We start from the raw sequence: 17004 nt of genomic DNA, 5'->3' as shown, positions 1-17004 counted from the left end.
AAATAAATTATTTCCAGGTTAATTTTTATTTCATTCTAGTGAGATTTGCCCGTAGAAGGAAATAATTCCTATCACAGTTCTAGAAGCACATATCCATTTCCCTTCATTTAAATTCTTAGCCTTTCTCTCCTCTCTATTCACACATGCGTGCATGCACACATACACACCCTCTGTCCTAACGATTTTGTTAAGAGTGGCTTTGAGGAGTAGCAGATTCTGACTTCTCTGACCACAGCCCACATCTCCTCGCCTCTTCAGAGACCCTCTTCTTCCCCATTCTCCTCACTAACATCTGGCTGTTTTTCAGTAAAGGATATGGGTGCCAAGAGAGAAACTGCTTCACATACTCTATATATAGAGAGTATGTGAAAGAAAGAAAGAATTGGTGAAAGGCAATATTCTCTCAGCTTGTGGTTGGTAATAAAAATGATGTGTATCTTCCTGCACACGAACACTATTTTTGTTTGGTAAAAGTCCTGGATAAATAGTTTCACAGGGAAAAAAATAGAGAAAGGAAGGAAAGAAGGAAAAAAGGGAAGGAGGGAAGAAGAAGAAGAAAAGAAAGAAAATAAGGGAGATCACTAACCTCCAAATGACATTCTATGCTTTATTACCTAAGTAAGCTACCAACCAAAAGAAACAGAAACAATCACTTAACAATTCACTTAGGAATGAGCATGTTTCATTGTCTTATAATGGGTTTATCATCATTAGGCAGTGAATCAGGGGGTATAATTACCTGGATATGCATTTTAATTATTGCTTTTCCAATTAGGGTTGCACCAAAGAAGGTCCAAAAAGGTACTAGAAAGTGTCCACATGTTATTCCAGCCAGATCAAATAGAGGATTTGGAATCTATAGAGAGAAAAGAAGGACTTCCATATTATAATCCAAAGAACGATTTAATTTTATCACCTATTGATACGTGATATTCTGCTTTCAGCCTGCTTCCACTGCAAAGTGACATATGGGTTCCTTGATCAGTACTGGATTGTTCAAAAGGAGGTTAGGCAAGTATTCTAATGTGTCTAGAAGCTGGGTCTCATATTCATCTTAGTGTTCAATCTGCTCACAGAAAACCAAGGTGTTCTTTTCCTTATATTACTCATGGCTGTGTGTGTATGTGTGTATGTGTGTATGTGTGTGTGTGTGTGTGTGTACGCATGCATGCATGTGCCCTTGCCCATCACATGAGAACTGGATGGATAAAATGAGTGGATTCTTGACTATTTGGTGGCTGTTTTCTTTTTTCTATTGAGATCGAGTCTTGCTGTGTTGCCAGGTTGGAGTGAAGAGGCATGATCTTGGCTCACCGCAATCTCTGCCTCCTGGGTTCAAGTGATTCTCCTGCCTCAGCCTCCTCAGTAGCTGGGACTACAGATGTGCGCCACCATGCTCGGCTAATTTTTTTTTGTATTTTAGTAGAGATGGGGTTTCACCATGTTGGTCAGGCTGGTCTCAAACTCCTGACCTCGTGATCCGCCCCCCCTTGGCCTCCCAAAGTGCTGGGTTTACAGGCCTGAGCCACTGCGCCTGGCCTTTGGTGGCTGTTTTTTAAGGTGAGGTATGAGTGAAAAAAAGAGCCTTAAGATTGTATCAGCAATTAGGGTTCTAAAATCTTCAGCCTGAAATGTGAATATTATCTGGTAAGCACTCATATCATTAGCAAATATTCTAATGAATTCCCAAATACATTTATGGGTAGATGTGCTGTTATTAACATAAAATATTAATAATTTGTATTTTATGTTATGAGATACAAAGGCTGAGGGCCATGTGATAAAATTTAGAAAGAAGATCAAGTGTTAAAAATGAGAGCACACAGATCCAGATGTTTCAAATACTCAGTTCCAGACAAAGAAGTGATTTACAACAAATACCTTTTCCAAACATTCCCACAATTTAAGAATGCTAAAAGACATTTCGTGTAAAAATGCAAAGGAACCACAAGCTGTTTTTGAGCACTTCCCCCATTCTTCTCCTACAGAAAGTATCTTGTGGCTGATGGCTGAACCATTCATAAGTCAATTAGTTTATATAATTCCATTTTTGAACTCTGAAAGAAAAGCCTAGTTATTTAAAAAATACTTGCTGGCTGGGTGCAGTGGCTTACACCTGTAATGTCAGCACTTTGGGAGGCCGAGGTGGGCGGATCACGAGGTCAAGAGATCGAGACCATCCTGGACAACATGGTGAAATCCCGTTTCTATTAAAAATATAAAAGTTAGCTGGGCATGGTGGCGCGTGCCTGTAATCCCAGCTACTCAGGAGGCTGAGGCAGGAGAATTGCTTGAACCCAGGAGGCGGAGGTTGCAGTGAGCTGAGATCGCACCACTGCACTGCAGCCTGGGCAACAGAGTGAGACTCTGTCTCAAAAAAAAAAGAAAAAAAATATTTGTCACATATGATCTTTATTTATTTATTTATTTTTTTGAGACGGAGTTTTGCTCGTTACCCAGGCTGGAGTGCAATGGCGCGATCTCGGCTCACCGCAACCTCCGCCTCCTGGATTCAGACAATTCTCCTGCCTCAGCCTCCTGAGTAGCTGGGATTACAGGCACGCACCACCGTGCCCAGCTAATTTTTTGTGTTAGTAGAGACGGGGTTTCACCATGTTGACCAGGATGGTCTCGATCTCTTGACCTCGTGATCCACCCACCTCGGCCTCCCAAAGTGCTGGGATTACAGGCTTGAGCCACCGCGCCTGGCTCACATATGATCTTTAAAAAAAGACATTAATAAATTAGAATTCAAGTATTCCTGGATGGGTGAGGTGGCTCACGCCTGTAATCCCAGCACTCAGGGAGGCCAAGGTGGGTGGACCACCTGAGGTCAGGACTTCTAGACCAGCCTGACCAACATGGGGAAACCTTATCTCTACTAGAAATACAAAAAATTAGCCGGGAGTGGTGGTGCATGCCTGTAGTCCCAGCTACTCAGGAGGCTGAGGCACAAGAATTGCTTGAATCCAGGAGGCAGAGGTTGCAGTGCACTGCAATCGCACCATTGCACTCCAGCCTGGGCAACAAGAGTGAAACTGTGTCTCAAAAAGAAAAATAGAAAAAAAAGAATTCAAGTATTCCTTTGTTAGTAACATTTGAAGTCAATAAGTCATTTTTGTTTTTCTCATCCAAATTCAAATGTTTTATGATTATTTCATCTCTTACAACCATGTAATAACAGTATCGTTTACACAGTATTACATCAGCCATTTCCTTTTTTTTTTTTTTTGAGATGGAGTTTTGCTCATTGGCCAGGCTAGAGTGTAGTGGCATGATCTTGGCTCACTGCAACCTCCGCCTCCCAGGTTCGATTCTCCTGCCTCAGCCTCCTGAGTAGCTGGGATTACAGGGTGTGCGCCACCAGGCCCAACTAACTTTTGTATTTTTAGTAGAGATAGGGGTTCAGAATTTTGGTCAGGCTGGTCTCAAACTCCTGACCTCGTGATCCACCTGCCTCAGCTTCCTAAAGTGCTGGGATTACAGGCGTGAGCCGCTGTGCCTGGCCCTACACCTGCCATTTCTTATATTTGCTCATGTTACTCTCACAATTCAATGAGTTTAAACTTTTTTTTCCCTTTATCATAAGGTTCCAACTTATCCTGAAATGAAAATGAATTCACAGTATTTAAGATATGTAGGCTGGGAGTGGTGGCTCACGCCTGTAATCCCAGGATTTTGGGAGGCCAAGGCAGGTGGATCCTGTGAGGTCAGGAGTTTGAGACCAGCCTGGCCAACATGGTGAAACCCTGTCTCCACTAAAATTACAAAAATTAGCTGGGTGTAGTGGCACAAGATTGTAATCCCAGCTACTGGGAAGGCTGAGGCAGGAAAATTGCTTAAACCTGGGAGGCAGAGGATGCAGTGGGCCAAGACTGCACCACTGCACTCCAGCCTGGGCAACAGAGCAAGACTCTGTCTCTAAAAAAAAAAAAAAAAAAAAAAAAAAATGTTTAAGATATGTAAGTCACAGTAGCCATGGGCTAACATCGCTTTAGACAGGTTTTAAATGAATTCTTCCTCGTAACTAATACTTCTTATTTAGTAAGTTGAATGGGCCAGGTGCAGTGGCTCATGCCTCTAATCCCAGAACTTTGGGAGGTCCAAGAGTTTGAGACCAGCCTGGGCAACATGGTGAGACCTTGTCTCCACTAAAAATAGAAAAATTAGCCTGGCGTAGGGGTGCAGGCCAGTAGTTCCAGCTACTATGGAAGCTGAGGCAGGAGAATTGCTTGAACCCAGGAGATGGAGATTGCAGTGAGCCAAGATCATGCCACTGCACTCCAGCCTGAGCGACTCCATTTCAAAAAAAAAAAAAAAATGTTGAATGATTCACAAAATTACACACCCAATAAAAGTGACAGCATTTTTGTTCATTCGGGAGTATAACTGGATCAAAATACAACACTACCATTTAGTAAAATTTCTGTTTTAATGTAATTCACTTACTGAAGCACAGGCCAAAATTCCAAAAAATCCAACCTTCTGTACTAGGTTTTGAACTGCCAGTTTGGCCCGGGAGGCAAAGTCCTGTAAAAAGGCAAATTTAGAAACATTAATGAAAAGTTGGAAAAGAAGGAAAGATGGTTCTTTCTAGAGTTTATTAAAGATCTCACAATCTGATGACATTAATGAGTAGGATGAATGATGAAAAAAAATCACAGTAGGTTGTTCACTAGAACACATGCAAGTAAAATATTGATAGAATATTACATCCTCAAAGTTAAACACTTACCACATTTTAAGAATAAACTAAAACATTATAACTTTAAATTTAGTATTCTCGCTGGATATTCTAGGGATAAACAAAATATTGTAAACTAACCATGAACCAATTTGTCATTTTGGAAACACTGGCCTACAACATCTCTCTCTTCCTCTCTTCTATAATTTGCCAGACTTCATATCTAATTAATAGCAGGGTAGAAAGCATAGGATTTTTCAAGATGGCCAATGTAAACCTCTCCGCTGATCACTATCCGGAAGATGGAAAAAACAGTTATGTGGCAATAACTAAGGATTCATTATCCCAGAAGCAAAAGAACATCCTACATTTGCACAGCTTGTGCTAGTTTTCTAACGTGTTCTCACCATGATTTTATTTGAGCCTTCAACAATCCTGGGGTGTAGGTAGAGTAGATATTATTATACTCAGTGTATAGACCACAAAACTGCAGCCCAGAAAGGGCAAGTGCTCAAGATCATGTCAGTTAGGGACAAAGACAGGACATGATTCAATATTCAGACTGTGAAATCAGTGCTTTTTATTTCACTATGCTACCTCCTCCCATGCTGAAACATGCATTCGGCTGGCTAGTTTATTTCCATAATTTTCTTTCAGCATGTTGATGCTGCAAATATTTGACGCTAATTCTTTTCTGGTTTTGAAATGGCATATATTCGAATCCAAATTCCAATGAAAATAGTTCATAAGATAAAAAAGTGAGCTAATATGTAAATGCTTTATTTTTAATTTTTGGTATGTGTGTAAATGCTTTATTAATAAGTCTTCACATCATAGAACCTCTTCCACTCTCTTTAGCCAAGTTTCTTTTTCTTTCTTTCTTTTTTTTTTTGTTATACAGAGTTTCACTCTTGTTGCCCAGGCTGGAGTGCAAATGGCATGATCGCAGCTCACCACAACCTCTGCCTTCTGGGTTTAAGCAATTCTGCCTCAGCCTCCCAAGTAGCTGGGATTATAGGTGCCTGCCACCACACCTGGCTAATTTTGTATTTTTAGTGGAGACAAGGTTTCACCATGTTGGTCAGGCTAGTCTTGAACTCCTGACCTCAGGTGATCTGCTCGCCTCAGTCTCCCAAAGTGCTGGGATTACAGGCGTGAGCCACCGTGCCTGGCCTTTAGTTCAGCTTCCTGAAAGACAATACAGAGAATCTAGAAGCTGGAAAGACCCATCATAGAGAGTAGAAACAAAGTTTAAAGCCAGAAAAGCAAACTGGCTGAAAAATATACTTCTGTAATTGGCACAAAATGTGTGTATGTATCCCCATTTACAAAAACATTTTGGCAAATAATATTGTGTAGAATAGCCCTACCAAGTTACCACAGTAGTTAATACTGAAATTAAAGCAAACAAACAAAAAACCTAACTCTTCTTGTTGAAGATGATGAGAAAGTCAAAGAAACTAAACCAATAAACTATATTTAAAAAGATATTATCAGTCAATATAAACACTTCCAAATACATAGGCCCTCAAAGTTAATCATTAGCTAAATTCTACAACAAAATTTTACAATTTTTTTTTTTTTTTTTTGAGATAGAGTCTTGCTCTGTTGCCAGGCGCCAGGCTGGAGTGCAGTGGCGCGATCTCGGCTCACTGCAACCTCCACCTACCGGTTTCAAGCAATTCTCCTGCCTCACCCTCCGAGTAGCTGGGGCTCCAGGCACGCGCCACCACGCCCAGCTAATTTTTGTATTTTTTTAGTAGAGACGGGGTTTCACCAAGTTGGCCAGGATGGTCTCGACCTCTTGAGCTCGTGATCCACCCGCCTCAGCCTCCTAAACTGCTGGGATTACAGGGGTGAGCCACCGAGCCCTGCCACAATTTTATAGTTTATTTATAACAACTGAACTACTGCAGCAAAGGCAAAGGGTATTTTCTATTTTTATTTAGATTTCTAGCTGAAGGTTAGAAATCTGTAGTTTTTTCTTAGCATCTATTGCATTAAGTGTGAATACTTTGGGAGGCTGAGGCAGGTGGATCATGAGGTCAAAAGATCGAGACCATCCTGATCAACATGGTGAAAACCCGTCTCTACTAAAAATGCAAAAATTAGCTGGGCGTGGTGGCGTTTGCCTGTAATCCCAGCTATTCAGGAGGCTGAGGCAGGAGAATTGCTTGAACCCAGGAGGCAGAGGTTGCGGTGAGCCGAAATTGCGCCATTGCACTCCAGCCTGGGTAACAAGAGCGGAACTCCATCTCAGGAAAAAAAAAAAAAAAAAAAAAAGTGTGAATACTGAGTTTTATTGATTTAAAACCATTTAAGAACATATAATCAAATTAGTTTTCCTAAATAGCTTATTAAAACAAATCACATTTCTATTTTATTACATTTTATTATTTACTGCTCCTCCTTTTCACTAAGCCTATCCTTCTGCAAAATCCATTTATTTTTAATAATTTACACAATTAGTCCCCAAATTACTAAGTTTACAATCCATTTGAAGCACTAAATGAAAACTGGTAAAGAGAAATGTTTTAATTGTCCAGTATCAACAGGTACTATTAAATTATAAACTAGTTGTGAAATGTTAATTACTATAGCACAAAAATTAAATATATAAAATCAGGAAAATGCCTTCCTTTACAGCCCTTAAAATTTTTATAGCAAGTCCACTTTTAATGAGAGGGAAGACTATACTCAATTACTAAGAAAAGGTAAACAACAAAAAAAAGCATATAGGTTTTATTTTAAAGACAATACAATTTTTATAAATTTTCCAAGTCAGATATATGTGGGAATTTTTTTTTATTAGTGTTAATGTCATCTTTACTAGATACAATTATAAAAAATTAGTTTTTCTACATTAAATGGTATAGACAAGATCAACAGGTATTATATTTAGGAGGTCTGGTGTACTATTTTCATTTATATTAATTTCCTTTTAAGACTGCCAAAGAGCATTATCTTAATTTTAGGGCTTTAGAATTTTCTATTTATTTAAGCCAAGCGAGTAAGATTGTGCTATCATTTCAAACTGACAGCATTTTTCTTCTCTATAGATATATATACACACATACAAACTTAAACAGGAAAAGAGGTAAAATTAGACTAACTGGTTTATGTTAAGACAAAATGATTAAACATTATGCAGATCACCTAATAATACACAAAGGTATTTAAGACTACAGAAGATCAAAAAAACATGGTTTAAAAAACACCCGGAAAAAGAGGTCAAAACACAGTGATCATTAGTAACAAAGAGGAATAACGAGTAAGGAGCCACTTTTCCCTTTTAGGGAAGAGTATCTTTGCTTAACGGCAATTAGGCAAGAACTAAAAACAGACTTCTTGTTCTTTCAGATGCCTGGGTGCTCCTCATTAGTTATCCTTAAGGGAGCTTCAGTAATCTTTATTTGAGCAAAAAGAGTTAATCTAATCAACATGTGAAGCTGAAACTTCCTTTTACATTTTTTATTTTTTTAATTTGAAGCTGGCATGTATTATAAGGAAAACAAGTAAAGTGCCTTTTTAACAGAGCTTTACTTTTTAAAAAGAGTGAAAGTCATCTATTGAAAAAGAATTTCACAAATTTTATTATGTATTTAACATGCACAATAACCATGCTAGTTTCAGTTCCCATAATTTTTTTTCCAGGTCTTTCGAAATATTCTCAGAATTTACATTACATAGCAAATAATCTGTGAACATTTACTGAAATTATATTAATATGAAGTCTACACAGTTGTTTTCATTACAAGAAGATAAACATTAGCATAATATGCAGTTTGATGGAGTATTTCCTTGATTTTTTTCCTTGCCAGTGTAATGAAAACAAACCCAGGAAAGCACTGTATTGGTATTTTACAATAGTAAAATAAATGATGTTTAGATTTCATAAACACAAACATATTTTATTGTTTCCTATTTTTTGCATTTTTAGTAGAGACGGGTTTCACCATGTTGCCCAGGCTGGTGTCAGACTGCTGCCTCGGCCTCCCAAAGTGCTGGGATTACAGGCGTGAGACACCATGCCCAGCCCAAATTTATTTTACTTTTAAAGCCACAAGTATAAAACTTACTGATATGGTTTTAACGGCTTCATGTATAATGTTATGGAAAACATTTTTTTTTTATTGTTTAAAATCTTCTATATGTTATGTGTCATTTTGCTTTCCTTGTTGCTCTGTAGTTTTAAAAGTTGTTTTTCTAAAAACAACTTCAGTATTTTTTCATTATTTGTATAATTTGGCAGCTCTTTCTTATCATGTTGATTTTAGAATAATATTATCCATAAACTAAAATATGTATATTCTCACTTTCCTTTAAAATGAGAATTTTATTCTATGTGTATTATTTGTTAATAAACTTGACTCTATTAGACACACGTAACACCACCAAAAAGCTAAACGAAACCAAAACAAAATCGCTTTTATAAAATTAAAAAAAAATTAAAACAAATTTTGCTTTTTTTAGTTCAGGTAAAATAAATAAGCTAAGTAAAAATACACACCAATAATAAACAATATTTTTAAGAAAAACTAAATAAAAGATTACACACAAATTGTATGTTATGTATTCAATGTTCTAGTTAAATGTTAAAGAAAAGTAATATTTTAATAGTTCTGGAATATTGTGGGAACAATGTAGCACGTCCAATTTGATTACTTCCTCACTTGCCATTTTTCACTTTTTCAAAAGTCCATAAACTAAAAAGAAATTCCTTAATAGTTTCATTTCTCTGTATTCACATTTCACAACTTTTACCTATTTCACAATTTAAGTGCCTGAGATGACAGTTTCATTCTCTAAGTCTACCTAAATAAGAAGCATCCATTTACAATTAGCAATTACATATCATTTTCTACTTTTCTTTTTTCATAAAAATAAAACAAATTATTAGTAAATAAATTACCTTTCCTACTACCACCCATAGTGATTATGTACATAACCAATCATGCTTCTGAAACAGAAGACGGCAAGAAACATTTTCCCAAATGCTACAAGACTAATAAAGAAGTCACAGCAATTCCTTATAACTGAACTGAAAGATTAAATACAGAAAGACAAAGCCTTAACTATGAATATTCCTGTACCACTGTTGCTTCACATTTCTCTTTCTTTCTTTCCTTGCATTTCACTCCCCTCCCCAACCCCTCCCCTCCCCTTCTTTCTTTCTTTGTTTCTTTTTTATTTCTTTGAGACAGAGTCTCTCTCTGAGGTCCAGGCTGGAGTGCAGTGGCATGTCTCAGCTCACTGCAACCTCTGCCTCCCAGGTTCAAACAATTCTCCTGCTTCAGCCTCCTGAGTAGCTGGGATTCAGGCATGTGCCACCACACCCGGCTACTTTTTGTAACACATTTCTTTTTCTTAAAAAGATATTTAGGCTGGGTGTGGTGGCTCACGCCTGTAATTCCAGCATTTTGGGAGGCCGAGGCAAGCGGATCACCTGAGGTCAGGAGTTCAAGACTAGCCTGACCAACATGGAGAAACCCTGTCTTTACTAAAAATACATAATTAGGGCCTGGCACGGTGGTTCACGCCTGTAATCCCAGCACTTTGGGAGGCCGAGGTGGGTGGATCACGAGGTCAGGAGTTCAGGACCAGCCTGGCCAAGATGTTGAAACCCCATCTCTACTAAAAATACAAAAATTAGCTGGGCGCGGTGGCACGTGCCTGTAATCCCAGCTACTCAGGAGGCTGAGGCAAGAGAATTGCTTGAACCTGGGAGGCGGAGGTTGCAGTGAGCCGAGATTGCACCATTGCACTCCAGCCTGGGTGACAGCAGTGAGCCGAGATCGCACCATTGCACTCCAGCCTGGGTGACAGAGTGAGACTCTATCTCAAAAAAAAATACATAATTAGCTGGGCATGATGGCGAATGCCTGTAGTCCCAGCTACTAGGGAGGCTAAGGCAGGAGAATCACTTGAACCAGGGAGGTGGAGGTTGCAGTGAGCTGAGATCGCCACTGCACTCCAGCCTGGGCAACAAGAGTGAAACTGTCTTAAAAAACAACAACAACAAAACAAAAATTAGCTGGATGTGGTGGCACATGCCTGTAATCCCAGCTACTCATGACCAGCTACTTGGGATGCTGAGGCAAGAGAATCACTTGAACCTGGGAGGTGGAGGTTGCAGTGAGCTAAGATCGTGCCACTATACTCCAGCCTGGGCAACAGAGTGAGCCTCCGTCTCAAAAAAATGTAAAACCAATGCAATATTACTGAAGATAAATGTGTACTTGGTTAATATCTTATGGAAGTTTAAATTACCTGCCTTCATAAGCCATTTCAGTCATGTATGGCTTAACAACTGGCATATGTTCTGAGAAACGAGTTGTTAGGTAATTTCACTGTTGTGTGAACATCATGCAGTATATTTATACAAACGTAGGTTATAGCCTACTACACACTTAGAATATACAGTACAGCCTATTGCTCCTAGGCTACAAACCTATACAACATGTTACTGTACTAAATGCTGTAGGCAACTGTAACACAATGGCAAGTATACGTGTATCTAAACATGCTTTTATTTTATTTTTGAGATAGAGTTTTGCTTTTGTTGCCCAGGCTGGAGTGCAATGGCGTGTTCTTAGCTCACCGCAACCTCTGCCTCCCAGGTTCCAGTGATTCTCTTGCCTCAGCCTCCTGAGTAGCTGGGATTACAGGCATGCACCACCACGCCCGGCTAATTTTGTATTTTTAGTAGAGACGGGGTTTCTCCATGTTGGTCAGGCCGGTCTTGAACTCCTGATTTCAGGTGATCCGCCCACCTTGGCCTCCCAAAGTGCTGGGATTACAGGTGTGAGCCACGGCACCCAGCCTATTTTATTTTTAGACAGGGTCTCACTCTTGCCCAGGCTGGAGTGCACAGGCATGATCTTGGCTCACTGCAACCACCACCTCCCAGGTTCAAGTAATTCTTATACCTCAGTCTCCAGAGTAGCTAGGACTACAGGCGTGTCCTACCACATCCAGCTACTTTTTGTATTTTTAGTAGAGATGGGGTTTCTGGATTTTGCCCAGGCTGTTCTCAAACTCCTGACTGTAAGGCCGGTTGCCTCACCAGGAGATCGGACGCACACCCCCCAGCTTTTTTCCGAAAGCTCGGACATGCTTGGGCATATTCCCTTCTCCCCTTCTCGCACAGCCTGGCCTTCCCTTAAAGAACCCAGTATGCAAGCGAGGTCTTGTGATTCTAGCCAATAGCAGCCAAGTCTTTCTAGCCAATAGCAGCCGAGTCTTTCTAGCCAATAGCAGCCGAGTAATTCTAACCAATAGCAGCCAAGTCCTGTATGCAAACAAAGGCTTGTAACCTTATCCAATAGTAGTCCTGCTCTCCCACAGCCAATTGAGCTCCTTCACTCCCTATAAAACCCCACGTCTGAGAGGAGTCCGTATGACTTCTCTGGCCCCTCCTGTTGGACCGCAGAACCTCGCCTGGGAGGCTGAATAAATTCCTTCATATTGGATCTTCTTGTGTTGGCCTCAGTTTCTTCTTTTTAAATTTGGCAAGAACCCAAGAACAAACCTTACACTGACCTCAAGTGATCTGCCCACCGTGCCCTCCCAAAGTGCTAGGATTACAGGTGTGAGCCAGCACACCCGGCCTAAATATATATATATATTTTTTTTGAGACGCAGTTTTGTTCCTCTTGCCCAGGCTAGATTTCAATGGTGCAATCTCGACTTACTGCAACTTCTGCCTCCAGGGTACAAGTGACTCTCCTGCCTCAGCCTCCCAAGTAGCTGGGATTAGAGGCGACCACCACCATACCCAGCTAATTTTTGTATTTTTAGTAGAAACAGGGTTCCACCACATTGGCCAGGCTGGTCTTGAACTCCTGACCTCAGTTGATCCACCTGCCTTGGCCTCCCAAAGTACTGGGATTAGAGGTGTGAGTCACTGTGCCGAGTCTAAACATGTCTTTAAACATCAAAAAGGTACACATAAAATATGGTATATAAGATATTTTAGGCCAGACACAGTGGATCATACCTGTAATCCCAACAATTTGTGAAGCCGAGGTGGGAGGATCACTTGAGCCTAGGACTTCGAGAGCAACCTGGGCAGCATAAGGAGACCACATCTCTATAAATAATTTTAAAAAACTTAGCTGAGTGTCTGTGGCCCAGTTACTCTGGAGGCTGAGGCAGGAGGACTGCCAGAGCCCAGGTAGTTGAGGTTGCACTGAGCTGTGATCACACCCCTGTACTTCAGCCTGGGCAACAGCGCACGACGACCACCCCCCACCCCACATACACACACACACGATAAAAGTATAGTATAGTAAATATACAAACCAATGACAGAGTTCATTTACTATCAAGTATTATGTACTGTATATAACTGTATGTGCCATATATATGTCTATGTATGTGTGTGTATGTGTATATATGTATACACATACATACACACATATATATATGTGTGTATATACATATATATATAGAGAGAGAGAGAGATTGCTGAGACGTGATTATGAAAAAAAAAAAGAGGAGAGAGAGAGGGAGAAAGCACACCCAGCTAATTTTTATACTTTTAGTAGTCACCATGCTGGCCAGGCTAGCCTCAAACTCCTGACCTCGTGATCCGTCCACCTTGGCCTCCCAAGTTGCTGGGATTATAGGCGTGAGCCACTGCGCCCAGCCTGTATGTGCTATATTTCTACATGATTGGCAGCATACTAGGTTTGTTTATACTACCATCACCACAAACATCTGAGTATTGTGTTGTGCTACATTATCATGTCACTAGATGATGGGAAATTTTCAGCCCCATTATAAACTGTCAGACCTGCAGTTCATCATTGACTAAAAGGCTGTTATGTGGTACATGACTGTATATATTAAAATTACTGAGCTAATAATGCTTTCTTTTGGATTTGGAGCTGAAGTGATTTCACAGCCAATATAACAAGCCACAGAGCAACTGTTTCAATACTGATTCCAAATGTGTAATGGAAATTTATGTTAAAATATAGCATATTTGTGAAGCTCTTGTGTCACTTAAAAATTACTTGTTGGTTTCTGTGTGCTAGTCAAATATGCATGCCAAGCAACAAAAACTCTATTAGGCAGAAATGAAATTATTTGTCATGATGACTTAATAATTTAAGCTTTTTCAGCATAGTGGACAATAATTCTGAAACATAATTTGTTAGTAAGACCCTAATAATCATGTCATTAAATATTTTGTAAAATGAAATATATCATACAATTAACTATTATCTTAATAGAAACTGCAATGTAATTTATAATTTTCTGTAATGCAGTTATAACTTTAGATTTTTCTTGAATACAAACTAAAAAGTGTCCTAATCACTATTTTTTACCCATGTATCAGTGCTCTATGAGTTATTTTCATTTAAAAATACAGAGCATTGGCTGGGCGCAGTCACTCATGCCTGTAATCCCAGCACTTTGGGAGGCTGAGGCGGGTGGATCACAAGGTCAGCAGCTTGAGACCAAAAAAAAAAAAAAAATAGCCAGGTATGGTGGTGCTCGCCTGTAGTCCCAGCTACTCCAGAGATTGAGGCAGGGGAATTGCTTGAACCCAGGAGGCAGAGTTTGCAGTGAGCCGAGATTGTGCCACTGCACTCCAGCCTGGAGACAGAGTGAGACTCTGTCTCAAAAACAACAACAACAACAAAAAAACAGCATTAATGGAATTCAAAGTGAACAAAATATTCTATCTTGCTGTTGACTTCCTCAACAATATCACTAAAGTAATTGCTTATATTTTAATCTTGTATATTTTATAGGTCCTCTTTAAGTAAGTGAAGTATATTTTTAAGTCACACGTTATTTGTTATTGAATTATAACATAATAAAGTCACGGGATAAAGACTGTGGTTAGGAAATAAATTCTAGAATTACCAAAAAAGTAGGGATATTGTTGAAACAAAGTGATTGTAAAAGTAAGAAAGTAGTTAATAAATTTTAAATTACTACCCATAAGATGTTGAATAACAAAATGCACACTCATTTAAGAACAAAAAGAAATCAGAACTGAGTTGTGTAACTACTCCTGAAAATGAAACATTTTAACATTATTTATTTAACGTGACTTTATCATGTTATAATTCAATAATGATGGTTTACACAGTTAGATAAAGCCAACTGTAAAATCAGAGATGATCACTGGTATTTCTATATATATCAGAAATTAGGGTAAAACTCTATATAATACTGCAAGTAGAATATATCACATGAACACATTTCATAAAAGCAAAGACATTTTATTCCGAAAACGACTTAGAAATTTAGAAGTTTTAAGACACTATATATAAAACATGCAATATAAACATAAGATCTCGTATCTATCAAAATCAATGCAGGCATACCTAAAAACTACCAGAAACAAAGAAGGATTTGACTGTTCTTTGAAACAGTAAGAAACATTTATTTTGGCAACTAGCTAAATTTATTACATACTGAAAAACTAGATGTAACTAGAAATCTGAAAACAAAATTCAGTTTGGTTTCCTGTTTATACTCTTATGTTTATATATATTATCTAGGGCAGTTTCATTAAATTAAAATGTGGTGTAAAAATTTAATTGGTAACAAATTACATCTTGCTTTTTTTATTTTTTTTTAAATTTTTTTCTTTCTTTCTAAAAAAAGAATACATCTTGCTTTTTAATGAACAGAATAAAATGGTGAGACCTCAAAAGCAATGGAAGTAAATACTGTTTCATGAAACATTTATTCTAGTTACACACAAATCGGCTCTGGGTTGCTAAGTACAGTGTATTTTGTATTGCTGGCTACAGTTTAAAAAAAAGAAGTAAAAAAGTCACTGATCTAGAGGCAACTGTGCCTGTAGTAGGTCTCATGATACTTTCTCCAAATTACACCTTTTAAAAATTATGTGAGAACTGATCAATACAAATTTTTTTCACTTATACACATAGGAAATATGTAATGCACTGTGAACACCACATATTTCAGAGTGCTGTGCCAAAATAGGAACCTATCAACTATTTCTGAGTCAAGATCAGGATTAAATGGGTTTCTTGACATATAGATGCATTTCTGTTACTGAATTTATGTGGGCAGGGTGCAGGAGAGAATAGTACAAGTATTTTTTTAAACTAAGGCATAACATACATAGTAAAGCATACAAATCTAAATATACATCTTAACGGAAATTTACAACACACCCATGTAACCACCACTGAGATACAGATATAGAACATTACCAGAACTACAAAAACGCTCCTGGTGGCACTCCTAGTAATTACTCCCCCCAGAATAACCACTAACATTGGCTTCTATTACAACAGACTTAGCTTTTCCTATTTTTGAACTTTATTTTTAAAATTTACTTTATCATATTTTATTTTATTTTTTTGAGACGGAGTTTTGCTCTTGTTGCCCAGGCTGGAGTTCAATGGCATGATCTCGGCTCACTGCAACCTCCTCCTCCCAGGGTCAAGTGATTCTCCTGCCTCAGCCTCCCAAGTAGCTGGGACTACAGACCTGTGCCACCATGTCCAGCTAATTTTTGTATTTTTTTAGTAGAGATAGGGTTTCACCATGTTGGTCATGCTGGTCTCGAACTCCTGACCTCAGGTGATCTGCCTTCCTCGACCTCTCAAAATGCTGGGGTTACAGGCATGAGCCACCGTACCTGGCCTGAACTTTATACAAATGAAATCATACACTATGTCCTCTTTTATGTCTGGCTTCTTTAGCTTAACATTATATGATGTCCAGGTCATTTATCCATGCTGTGGCATGTAGCAGTAATCAATTTGTTGCTGATGCTGCATATTATTCCACTGTATAGCTATATCACAATTAACTTATTCTATTGTTGGTGGACATTAGAGTTGCTTCCAGTTTTGAGCTATTATTTAAAAAATCTTTTATTTTTTCTTTTTTAAGCTATCTCCTACAGTAAGAAAATTTTGAGTTACTATAAATAATGCTATGAACATTCTTGTATACATCTTTTGGTATATCTTTCTGGTGAGTAAAGACTTACAAATGGAATTGCTGGATCATACAGTATGTGTATGTTTAACTGTAGCAGACAGTGCCAGTTTCCAAAAGTGACTGTAAATCAAATTATTCTTAATATTGCTTCCATTCTGCCAACTGATTAACAACTCTCAATTGAAAAAAAATCTAAACAATTTTCCTTTTGTACAGATGGTTCTAAAGAGTGTGTTTGTGGGAATTAGCATGAGGACTGAATAAGTTCAAGCAAGAAAACAAAGAATGAATAGCTTTAAATATTTTAAATGTTAAGTTTTAGAAAAATAACTTATAACATTTCAAAGTTACTTCCAATTTCCTTAAAAATAAGA

General features: G+C 38.5%; 1 protein-coding gene across 2 annotated transcripts in view; it reads right to left on the bottom strand.

Moving 5' to 3' along the window:
* The window catches only part of VMP1 (vacuole membrane protein 1), a 135522-nt gene that overhangs the window by 28065 nt on the left and 90453 nt on the right, over positions 1-17004 (bottom strand). For both annotated transcript variants that reach the window (XM_012445405.3, XM_064378417.1), the window contains 2 exons: positions 4450-4530; positions 740-856 (listed from right to left, as the gene is read on the bottom strand). In XM_012445405.3, the coding sequence (XP_012300828.1) occupies positions 740-856; positions 4450-4530 (198 nt within the window). The remainder of the gene's footprint in view (positions 1-739; positions 857-4449; positions 4531-17004) is intronic.

Source organism: Aotus nancymaae, unplaced genomic scaffold (assembly GCF_030222135.1).
Source record: "Aotus nancymaae isolate 86718 unplaced genomic scaffold, 86718_ANA_hifiasm-v0.15.2.pri h1tg000018l, whole genome shotgun sequence".
Classification (NCBI taxonomy): Eukaryota; Metazoa; Chordata; class Mammalia; order Primates; family Aotidae; genus Aotus; species Aotus nancymaae.
Note: the sequence above shows the minus strand (reverse complement) of the source record. Positions and strands in the feature narration are given on the sequence as shown.